This window comes from Salvelinus fontinalis, chromosome 5, assembly GCF_029448725.1.
Source record: "Salvelinus fontinalis isolate EN_2023a chromosome 5, ASM2944872v1, whole genome shotgun sequence".
Taxonomy (NCBI): domain Eukaryota; kingdom Metazoa; phylum Chordata; class Actinopteri; order Salmoniformes; family Salmonidae; genus Salvelinus; species Salvelinus fontinalis.
This window is the reverse complement of record NC_074669.1, coordinates 9,611,272-9,623,695: the sequence shown is the minus strand read 5'-3', so window position 1 is coordinate 9,623,695 and position 12,424 is coordinate 9,611,272. Positions and strand designations below refer to the sequence as shown.

The window sequence follows — 12,424 nt, the reverse complement described above, 5'->3', positions numbered from 1 at the left end:
GAATTAGGGCATCATGTTTCTAAAGATAGGCGTTTCCTAGCACCTATGTTGAGGCATGGAATTTGACCAAGAGATTAAGTTAACTTGAGGGCCAGGGGAGAGGGAGGGGAGGGGAGGGGAGGAAGGAGACATAAATATGTGTATGGGGTTCCCATTTATCGTCTGAGAAGCAGAATTGTGAGTGTGTTGAATTTCAGTCTTTTCCGATTTCCTAACACTAATTATAAAACAGTTCTCAAAAGGTTGTGATTCAAAAGCATGCCCTTTATAAATCCTGCACATTGTTCCTGTTACACAATTTCTTAATAAATGTTGGTGAAATGTTATTCCATTAGGGTTGGGTTCTGGTAAAGGGAGAATACATTTTAGAGCCCGGGACCATAACCCCAGGCTGTAAATACTGCTAGTGACTTGAGCGTTGCCTCCTTGGTGTCATAGTGAAAGTGTCTCTCTTTCTTCCCTTGTACCTCAGGTGCAAAGTCCACTGTCAACATGTCTGACACAGAGGAAGTGTAAGTATTGGTAACATTTGTTTTCATCCTCACGATTACCTAATCCAGATTTCCCATGCATCATGTTGTTTTGACTGCCTGAATAAACGTGCAATATCTTTTTCTATCCTTCCACAGCGAAGGTAAGTAACATTATTACTTTATTATTGCTAGGTATCATTATTGTCTCTTGTCATTATCATAGTCATTTTAAATCAGTAATTGTTCAATCGTATGCTGAATCATTCTGTATGTTTTTGAAACAACGTCTAACTGATTTCAGTCCTCTATGCAGAATAGTTCAATGCAATGGACAAACTTGGCTTCCCTCCTTGGAGTTCAAGTTGTGTTCAATACTGCCCTCTACAGCACAACAGCATTTATTGACTTTGTTTATGATACTGTTAATTTGGAGAAAGCCATGATTTAGGGATCTTTTCAATCTGTAAAGGTGAACTTCCAGTTTCAGGAAGGTTTCAGAAGCCAATGTTGATAACAGGCCATGCGGTAAATTAATCCTATGCATCAAAAATTAGAATGAATTAAAGCATACCTTTAAATTATTTTCTAAATGTCAGACCACATACATCTATTAGTCTGTTAGCAACAGGTCCCTGCAACTCTGTAGACCTTTCCCAGTAATACTGTCCTCCTAGTCTGTCCATATTCTGTCTGAATACAAATACATAACGTGTCTCCTCATTATGAAGGTAGATGATTCAAGCCTATTATACTACCAGGCCATGAAATGTTTTGTCTGCTCAAAAGTCTATGAACTTGGTACCATTTGATTAGCTATGGAGGACTGTATTGTGTACGCATACAACGGATCCCTACTGTACCCATATTTACAGTATATTATATATACTAAATATTATAAACTGATATATTGGGTACAGCCGGGTTCTTTTGGTAACACTATTGTTTTACTGCTTTCTTTCTCCGAAAAAAAAACAAAACTCTCCATGGAGGCGAGGGAGAAGGTAAAAAAACAATGATGCTCAGACTACGAAGACGGTCATGTCATCTATACTAATTTGTCATTGTTTCGCTCTTGATCTTCAGTGTGTTTGAGAATGTGCGTTCAACTCATTGGATCTTCATGTTGCTCATAGCATATTGGATAACGCTAATGCTACCTCACTTCATCAGAATAATGCTACCTCCTCATTCATTCGTCTCACTTCATCAGACTAATGCTACCTCACTTTATCAGAATAATGCTATCTCCTCATTCAAACGTCTCACTTCATCAGACTAATGCTACCTCACTTCATCAGAATAATGCTACCTCCTCATTCAAACGTCTCACTTCATCAGACTAATGCTACCTCACTTCATTAGACTAATGCTACCTCCTCATTCAAACGCCTCACTTCATCAGAATAATGCTACCTCCTCATTCAAACGCCTCACTTCATCAGACTAATGCTACCTCACTTCATCAGAATAATGCTACCTCCTCATTCAAACGCCTCATTTCATTAGAATAATGCCACCTCACTTCATCAGAATAATTCTACCTCACTTCATCAGAATAATGCTACCTCCTCATTCAAACGCCTCACTTCATCAGAATAATGCTACCTCGCTTCATCAGAATAATGCTACCTCCTCGTTCAAACGCCTCACTTTATCAGAATAATTCTACCTCACTTCATCAGAATAATGCTACCTCCTCATTCAAACGCCTCACTTCATCAGAATAATGCTACCTCCTCATTCAAACACCTCACTTCATCAGACTAATGCTACCTCACTTGATCAGACTAATGCTATCTCCTCATTCAAACGCTTCACTTCATCAGGTCCCTGTTCATAAGATTATGTTTTTATTGTCACATACACCGGATGGGTGCAGTGAAATGTGTTGTTTTACAGGGTCAGCCATAGTAGTACGGCGCCACTGGAGCAAATTAGTGTTAAGTGCCTTGCTCAAGGGCACATCAGGAGATGTTTCACCTTGTCGGCTCGGGTATTCGAACCAGCGACCTTTCGGTTACTGGCCCAATGCTATGCTACCTGCCACCCTAAGAAGAGGGATAAGAGGCTATGATATGTCTAGTATTGCCTCTGCAGTTCTAGTCATTGACAACTTAACTCTTTCTCCTGCTTGCTTTTGTCTCTGCCTCATGCAGTGCCACCTGGTGGTCACAACCATGAACTACTTTCTTCTTTCTTTAAAGAACACACCCTCTTTCTCATGCTTCCATTCATTAACCTATCCACCCCCCTTCCTCTCCCTGGTTACGCAAGGCATGTTGTGTAGCAGTAGCAGAGGACGTAGTTGAAGAGGTAGTTGAAAAGGTAGTTGAAGAGGTAGTTGAAGAGGTAGTGATAGAGGAAGAGGTAGAAGTGCTTTAGCTTTTATTTTCATTCCTTTCTGCATGCAGAGGTCATTGAAGAGGAAGATACGTTGATTAAAGATTAATTTTCTGTGTCACGCTGGTCGGTATACAGGACTGCCTTTATATTGTCCACATCCCAGGTCTGAGGTCTCACTATATTGGGGGAATATCTGTTATGTAATGCCTGTCTGTCAGATCAAGGAGCACTGCGAAATTGGCCGACTCTAAACAAAATGAATATTAAGAACTGATAGGATAAAAAAAATCCATTATAAATGGTATAGTTTGGAGGGGGGGTTAAGAAAAAGAATGAAAGAATATGAAATGCTGACATTTGCTTAACCCTGCAATGACACCACTGTTCAACCCTCCTTGCTAATAACCACTCGATATTAGCATGGTATGTACCATACACATAACAAGAGAAATAACAAGTCGATAACTTCAAAGTCCATCTTCTAACAATGACATATGTGTTGTCTTGCTGTGGAAATTGTGTGGGGATCAAGCCATCAACATTACACAGTTAAACCATTTCTCTTTTAAAGTAAAACACTTTGCCTGTCTTTAAGGAGTTATATTTTCAGTTTAATATTGTCATTAAATATACAAGTGGACTTTCCTTATTCTATAACAAGACCACACTTTAGAATTAAATCCTCCACATATAAAACAAGTTTACATTCTCCAACTGTGTGTGCAAAGTTTTTTATGTTAAGTAAATATGTGAGATTTAGATTTCTGTCAGTTTGTGGTTATTTTTCTTTTGATTTTCAAATCACTAACGAACATTGACTACCTCAAATTAAAAGCCAGGCTACAATTAGGAATATCTACCTGCAGACCCATTATTTTCCATTTAATGTAAAAACATCCAAGTAATGCCTGAATCTTTTTTTGCCTGAGAATTACTCATCTGCTTTTTATGCTGATGTGTGCATTTCTAACCCAGTAACATGTACTTGTCTCTTCATTTCTTAATATACAGCCACCAGGCCACAGTTCAAGTAAGTCATCTTTTCATGTAACCCCTCATTTCATTGTACACATTTATATGTAGAAATATATGACTGCATAGAAAGACTGCATTCCTATTCCCAACTCCATTCAATCTCTCGTTGAAAAATACTATATTCTTAACTGTGATAGTCAAAACGTTCAGCTGTCTTATTTTACATCGGCCTAGCACACCAGAAATGTATTTATTCAGATATATCTTCTTCTTCTTATTATTATTATTATTATTATTATTTCATTGTCCTTGTTTTAGGTCAACATCATATCAAATTATAAATATGTGCATATATTTGAATACAAACAAGAAACAGCATAACATATAACATAACATAAGCAACAGAAAACAAACTAGTGGCAGTAAACAAAAAATATATATATATTTTGAAATTCCCTTTCAGTTCTCTGCTCTCTTACAATTTTGCATTACCCCTAACATTATTACATTATATAACCCTTTTAATAAATCACATTATTACACTTTTATCACATGCGTAAAAATAAACGTTATTTATTTTTATGCTTTAAATTTTACATAGATTCACTGTATTTTTATATTGACACTTCTCAGGGCACCAAAGATTCCTGATGGCGAGAAAGTTGACTTTGATGTAAGTAGCTATAGTCCTTCATACATCATGACCATCTGGAGACAGCTGGCTGGATAAATACCAGGGCTAATGTCAGAGATGACGACATTTTATTTCCAAAACGCTATATTTGTGGGGGGTTTTCTCATAAAAATGTTTGCTTATGGATACCTTCATGTGTATGTAAAATATTACTGTTCTCAGATTTAGATGTGGAACAAAATGGGGTTTTATGCAAATCGCTATATCCATTGTTTAGCTGGATTGGAATGTTCGTATCCTATATATTTGACTGTGATATGTGGTTGTCTCACATAGCTATCTTTAGTCACTCTGGATAAGAGCATCTGCTAAATGACTAAAATGTCAAATGTAAATGTTTTACATACAGTTCTGTATTGAATTATTATCTTTTTAAAAATGTAATATTGATGTGACAATAGTATAATTTGTACATAATATACAAAATGTATTTATTTGTTACATTTGACTGAGTAAAACCTAGCAGTAGTACTTTTTTTCTCTGACAGTGAGGCGCATATATAGCATTTGATAAAAAAACATGATTATTTGTCTCTGAAATGAATCCATCAAGTGATAGATTTTAAACAAATACATATCTGTAATTGAACAACCCTATGCCATGATTAGATAGTGAAAAAACACCAATCTCTTTCAAAATTTCTTTAAACAATAAAAGCTGATTTATCAACATTTCTGAAAATGGAAAAATAGCGTTTTGGAATTAAAGATGCAGAAATCGCTCCACCATTTCCTTCTTGCTAAAATTCTAATAGTTCACCTAATTTCAGTGTATGTGACCAAACAAGCAAGTTTAGCATAAAGAATCATTGTACCATCTAAACTACTGTGAAATATATTTTCCATACCAAAAATATTGTATTTGCAGCTGGTGTACAAAACCGAAAGTAAAAAACGAAACTTAAGAACGGGAAGCATAGAAATAGCACACACAGAACAGATCCATCGCTTCTTAGACTTGCTTTCAATGAGAATGACAGATCTACAACATATCTTTATATCTGAATTTGGTCAGGTCGCCCCAAAAAGTTACATATTGCAGCTTTGAACTCTTCATGTACTTAACAAGTGGATCTATTTTCCAACATTACAGGACATTCATAAGAAACGTCAGAACAAGGATCTTGTTGAGCTGCAGGGCCTGATTGATGCTCACTTTGAACATAGAAAGAAGGAGGAGGAAGAGCTCATCGCCCTCAAAGAAAGAATTGTGAGTGAGAATTTGTAAATTACATCAATCTGCATACGCATAGGTCGTATTTGAAAATAGGGTGTATTTGGAAATATAAACAAGGTCGTAAATTAAAACAAGTTTTTATTTTTGGACAAGTTCAGGTAGTCCATCCCTGTTTGCTTACATTTAGTTCCTAGTCAATACAACCCTGACAAAACGATAAGATGTTGGCCCACTGGTGGCCAAAGGTATAACAACCAACCGTGTGTGTGTGTGTGTGTGTCTGCAGGAGAAGCGTAGGGCTGAGAGGGCCGAGCAGAACAGGATCCGTAGTGAGAAGGAGAAGGAGCGCGCGGCGAGACGTGAGGTTTGTGTCCTCCACCAGTACCACTACTTTCCCCTCTGGGTTGTCCTCAACTATCAGCGTTCTGTCAATATGGAACATGTCCTTACAACACACATACTGACGTTGTGCTGTGATCTCTAAAACAGGAGGAGAGGCTGAAGAGGGAGGAGGCAGATGCCAAGAAGAAGGCTGATGAGGATGCGAAGAAGAAGTCTGCCCTGTCCAGCATGGGCTCCAACTACAGCAGCCATCTGCAGAAGGTGACCAGTGACCAACCGGTCTTCACAGGATGAATTTATAAAAGATAATTTACTAGTAAATAACATATCATTCACAAAATAGCATGTGTGTACATGTCGGCTCGATCTTGTAACCGCTGCCATTCATTTATAACAGGCTGACTCAAAGAGAGGTGGGAAGAAGGAAACTGAGAGAGAGAAGAAGAAGAAGATCCTGGCAGGCAGACGCAAGGTCCTGAACATCGACCATCTGAATGAAGAAAAACTGAAGTAAGAGACTGGGAAATTCCCAGTACAAGTAAAAGACTTGGGCTTTACTTTATGTACAATACTTTGTGTGTAGTGTGTTGTTTTGGCGAGGCTAAATGGGCCTATAGCGGGTATAGCCAAGCTGTACAAAACTTTTGCAACTGTCCCGTTATCTGAAATGAATGCACACTCTAAGAACACCCTTCAGCCAATCAGAATTAAGTATTCAACCACAGATATGAGTAAGGACTCTCCTCAGAGAATGTGTACATGAACTCACCAAGTCATCCTGCTTGCTCTGCTCTAGGGAGAAGGCAAAGGAGCTGCATGAATGGATGAAGACCCTGGAGTCTGAGAAGTTTGATAACATGGAGAGGCTGAAGAGGCAGAAGTATGAGGTATGTATCCGATGTCCTGGTTAGAGAAAATAGAAATATACTGTACATTATCCCAGTGATACCACATACAGGACAATGCACATCTGAAAGAATTATGGGCTGTTTATGTTAAGTCTACTCAAGAGCTGAGTTGGTATTATGACGGGCTCTGTTCTTAGAGCAGATACGTCTGGACATGACACATTACACTGTGGCAGTATGGGTGGTACTGGTATCAGCCATGACCTCATAAAAGGTCTAGCTCAGTCAAAATATGACCCGTTTTTCCTTACACTCTTAGAAACAATTATGCTATCTAGAACCTAAAAACGTTATTTGGCTGTCTCCATTGCAAGCCTTTTTTCTAAGAGTGTAGGTTTTTACAGACATTGCTAATGTAAGACACCCTGTTATATATTATATACGCAAGATACACTGGAAAATTCCAAGTCTTACCTGAGTAAAATCAGGGATGACATTGGGCCTCTGAGTCTGTCCATCCCCCTGGTGGCCTCAGTTACGGCCTCTCAGATATGAACACAGCTCTGCTTTGATATCTCCTCCAGGTCACAACCCTGCGTAAGAGAGTGGAAGAGCTGAGTAAATTGTAAGTAGAGCTGGACAGTTGTCACAGCTCAGGTGGCTCTCCTGGCCCACCGTGGTGCATGGTCTGAAACTTTTTTTAAAAAGTTGCACATTCACACAGGAGGTGATGGAAAGAGAGCAAAAGGTTCAATGATGGATCGAGGAGACAATAAAAGACACCATGGAAGACACAAAATGAAATATTACTGAGTATTGATTATATTTCACTCATTCGGGTTGAAGAGAACATTCTCTGCTATAGACAGGATAATACACCTTGTATACTGACACCACCATGTCATTTTTAAAAGAGTTGCAGAGTGATATAAAGGTGCTGTCTATAGAGTAGGACACCCGACTGACGCTCAATCATTGAGTTACAGAAAACGTATGTCCTAAAAGCCAGTTCCCTAATCAAGTCTTTAGAAATGGTGTGTTTCCACAGGTAAGTTATTCTGTCTAGAGTTCATTCCCACTGAAAGAAGAGACAGACACTCGCTAACTATAGCCAATTGTCTCCAACATGTCCTCGTCTCCTAAACTCTCTATCCTTGGAAGTTGGGGAGTCAATACTGACACATACACAGCTCACAGACAGTTAGCCTAACTATTCCCAATCTCTCATAGGCCTCTTTTATTAATACAAAATATTTCCCCCCTCTTTGGTAAAAAAAAATGATACTAGAAAAAGAATAAAACATGTAGATAAGAAACCCTACACAAAAGATCAATGTTCTCACACAGCAGCTGCATGGTGTGTCATAAAGGTTAAGCATGAAAAGTCCATGATTTGTTTTGAGTGGTCTGATGTAAATGTATGTGATGTGGTTGATGATTGTCAGTTAGACCAATGTCATATTAACAATGGAACAGCATAACTTGCACATTTGTTTCCACTTTTATGTAAAGTAATTTAGATTCAAGTGAATTTAGTCAACTAAAGTCAACATAAGTCTTTATTTGTAGATAAAAATGGGCATCGATAGACTCTTCATTGGATGTCTTACTTTCTCTCTCTTTCTGATGTATTACAGCTCTAAGAAGGGTAAAACCGTCCGCAGAAAGTAAACGGTCCCGTTCTGCTGCTTGAAGCCCAGACTGCCACTGTACTACCGGACACAGGCCTAATGCAGCAACAACAACACACACTTACGCTAAAGTCATGGCTCAGACAACTAAGTTTTACTGTTTGCTTATTCACCTAAGACGTGCCTCAGTCTACAGCACGGAGCCATTAGCTGCCGTTGTAGGAATTATCCCTCTTGCTTTCTCGCCCTGGACTGTTTGGTTCTCAGTATTTTTGTAAATAAAGTGTGACTCTTCAACTTTGTCTGTAGATGTGTTATTAACCAAACCCTCAATAAAAAAAACACTATTTTTTGCCATGTAACTTTAAAGTAATTTGTTCATATTAAAAATGATTTCCACTGTAATAAAAGGCAGAATGTTGTTGTGTTTGCAAGAGTAGACCTAGATTAACTTGTGGAAAGCGTTAGCCCTGTGTTAGAATAAATATTGCATTACTATGAAGGTTTCTTTAACATCCCACCCTACCATTCTGAGGGAAAATGCAAACATTTGAATTGACATCACAATTAGATTGAATTAGATTGTAACCTAGATTGAAAGGAGCAAACACTGTTCGGGTATGTAACTATGGAGGGTGGAGAGTGCCAGTTTGAAAAAGCAATGCTTTTGTGAAAATGTTAAATACATTTTTATTATCGTATCAGTGCGCATTAAATAGGCCACAATTACATTGAAAAGTTTAAATGAAAATAGAAAATGGTTGGAAATTGTAAAAATATATTCTAAATAAAAATGGTAAATGGTAAACAGAAAAAGCCAAATGGTAAACAAAGAATCACAAATGCAAAGTGGAATTTCAAGTGTCCCAATTTCCCAACTACCCAATTAAGCATTTTCGCTTTTCAATTTCCATTTTAATTGTATGCAAATTTCAGGAGCGCAACTCCGCACCTCCATGTAGTAGTACATCCTAGCCATGTCAGCTCCCTTTGCATTGATTTTAGACTAGTGTAACCAACACACAGGGTGCGAACCAACCCAGGTCTCCTGCGCACCAGAAAAGCATAGACCTGCTAAGCTGAAGCCTCGGGGAGCCAATGCAACTCTTCAGGTCTCAGGCAAGGTTAGGCCTACTCATCATGCATGTGTGGTAACTGAATCACCTCAGTTACAATTCACCATCCTTTGACCTACTCCTCACAGAGACCCATCTGAGCCATGGCACAAATATGACTGGCAGGGTTAGAACAAGGGTGTTCTGCACATCAGAAGAGCAGATTAGTCCGCTAAAAGCGTATAGCCATTGCAGCTTTTCAGGTATCAGGCAAGGTTACTCATCATGCGAACAACTAACCAGGAAGAAGTGGTTCTATGACCATGCACATGTAATGAGGGCAATTCCAAGGTAGCAGAATAATAAATTTTTATTTTTTACAAACCATAAACAAATGAAAATTGTACACAACATATTTACTTGAAGAACAGTGTAGATGTAGTTTGGTAACAGAATGATGGTTTGTGGTGTTTGTGCCGTCATACTGTTACCAAACTTTGTATCTGTACTGTTCTTCAAGTAAATATGTTTTTGTAAATTTAACTTAAAATTTAAAATCTGAGTCTCAGCATCATTTTGTTACCGTGGAATTGCCCATGAGTAACTTTGCCTAGTGTTCATTTTCTGTTAACCATTTGTCATTTTCTGTTGACAATTTACTATTTTATTTCACATTTCTGATAACCGTTTCAACAATTTCAATTAACCATTTTCAATATTCGCATTTCAATAGCAGAGGTGCATAAATATGGCAGCCCCAATGCACTTAGCACAAATGCCTTGTTTGCTAAATTTGCTATATTGTACATTGCTCTCCTTTTTTGTGTCTTCATTAGCACAGTATAGATGATCCCAGTTCTAACTCCATGATGACTGCCATTTTAAAAACCGAAAAAGTATAATCTGATTATTTGTTGGCGTGTTGAACCATGTCGCACGCCGTAGTTTAAAAACTATCAAGGGATGATAGAGGCTTTTCCCAATGACACAAAACATGTCAAACAAAAATGTGAGGAAGATCTGGTAGAAGCTATTGATGATGATGAATGGATACAGATATGTTTGAATGCCCAGTCATGTTCATATCTTCTCAGACATAAATTACTGCAGTTTAAGGCCGTCCATAGAACATAGTGACACTGAAATACATGCACTCAGAAATGTTATTCCTCTGCTGGAGATGTAAAACACAAAAGGGGACATATTTGCATATGTTATGGTCTTGTGAAGGCTGGCTGAATTCTAGCAAAGAGCATGTACTTTTATCTCAGCATGTCTAAAGGTTCTCCCTTCTCCCTGTTTTTGTTTGCTTGGAATTGTTGATACTGGAGACTGCTATCTGAAGGAACTGTGCAACCAAGCATTTATAGTGGCTAAGAAATGCATTGGCATTAATTGGAAGGTTGGTTATCCTACCACAATGTGAAGTTATGTATTCTAGATTAGATTTATTACCAGACTAAGGGTATACTGGGCAACTTTCATAAGATCTGGATGCCTTGTATGCAATGCAGTACGACTAAAGCAGTCTGCATTGGAAACATGCCCACGTCAGAGGAGATACAGTGCCTTGCAAAAGTTTTCAACCCTATTTGCATTTTTCCTATTTTGTTGCATTACAACCTGTAATTTAAATGTATTTTTATTCGGATTTCAAGTAATGGACACACAAAAAGGTCAAAATTGGTGAAGTGAAAAAAATAACTTACTTCAAAAAATTCAAAAAAATCTACAACGGAAAAGTGCATGTGTATTCACCCCCTTTGCTATGAAGCCACTAAATATAATCTGGTGCAACCAATTACCTTCAGAAGTCACATAATTAGGTAAATAAAGTCCACTTGTGTGCAATCTAAGTGTCACATGATCTGTCACATGATCTCATTATATATACACCGGTTCTGAAAGGCCCCAGAGTCTGCAACATGACTAAGCAAGGGGCACCACCAAGCAAGCGGCATCATGAAGACCCAGGAGCTCTCCAAACAGGTCAGGGGCAAAGTTGTGTAGAAGTACAGATCAGGGTTGGGTTATAAAAAAATATAAAAAACTTTGAACATCCCACGAAGCACAATTAAATCCATTATTAAAAAATAGCATCACAACAAACCTGCCAAGAGACAGCCACCCACCAAAACTCACGGACCAGGCAAGGACGGCATTAAATAGAGAGGCAACAAAGAGACCAAAGATAACCCTGAAGGAGCTGCAAAGCTCCACAGCGGAGATTGGAGTATCTGTCCATAGGACCACTTGAAGCCGTACACTCCACAGAGCTGGGCTTTACGGAAGAGTGGCCAGAAAAAAAGCCATTGCTTAAAGAAAACAATAAGAAAAGACATTTGGTATTTGCCAAAAGGCATGTGGGAGACTCCCCTAACATATGGAAGAAGGTACTCTGGTCGAATGAAACTAAAATTGAGCTTTTTGAAATCAAGGAAAACGCTATGTCTGGCGCAAACCCAACACCTATCATCACCCCAAGAACACCATCCCCACAGTGACGCATGGTGGTGGCAGCATCATGCTGTGGGTATGTTTTTCATTGACAGGGACTGGGAAACTGGTCAGAATTGAAGGCATGATGGATGGCGCTAAATACAGGGAAATTCTTGAGGGAAACCTGTTTCAGTCTTCAAGAGATTTGAGACTGGGACGGAGGATCACCTTCCAGCAGGACAATGACCTTAAACCTCTAACGCCTACCAAACCCGGATCCGGGAGCACCCCTATCAAAAAAGCTGACTAGCATAGCCTAGCCTAAAGCCACAGGGATATCATATAATAAAATGTTCATGAAATAACAAGTCCAAGACACCAAATGAAAGATACACATTTTGTGAATCAAGCCATTATTTCTGATTTTTAAAATGTTTTACAGGGAAG

The 12,424-nt window shown here is 38.5% G+C and overlaps 1 protein-coding gene across 1 annotated transcript; it reads left to right on the top strand.

Annotated features, from left to right (window-relative positions):
* Positions 1 to 3,795: 3,795 nt before the first annotated feature.
* tnnt3a (troponin T type 3a (skeletal, fast)) lies at positions 3,796 to 7,481 on the top strand. The gene is made up of 7 exons (XM_055921973.1): positions 3,796 to 3,846; positions 5,579 to 5,695; positions 5,949 to 6,026; positions 6,152 to 6,265; positions 6,402 to 6,514; positions 6,801 to 6,891; positions 7,437 to 7,481. The coding sequence occupies exons 1-7, from the start codon at positions 3,796 to 3,798 to the stop codon at positions 7,479 to 7,481; spliced, it is 609 nt and encodes a 202-aa protein (XP_055777948.1).
* The last annotated feature ends 4,943 nt before the right edge of the window (positions 7,482 to 12,424 follow it).

Bases quoted from the DNA above. Each gene is read 5' to 3' on its own strand.
- tnnt3a (XM_055921973.1), top strand. From the start codon at position 3,796: ATGTACTTGTCTCTTCATTTCTTAATATACAGCCACCAGGCCACAGTT. The intron at 3,847-5,578 runs GTAAGTCATCTT...CCAACATTACAG, and splicing joins GCCACCAGGCCACAGTTCAA to GACATTCATAAGAAACGTCA. The intron at 6,892-7,436 runs GTATGTATCCGA...TATCTCCTCCAG, and splicing joins TGAAGAGGCAGAAGTATGAG to GTCACAACCCTGCGTAAGAG.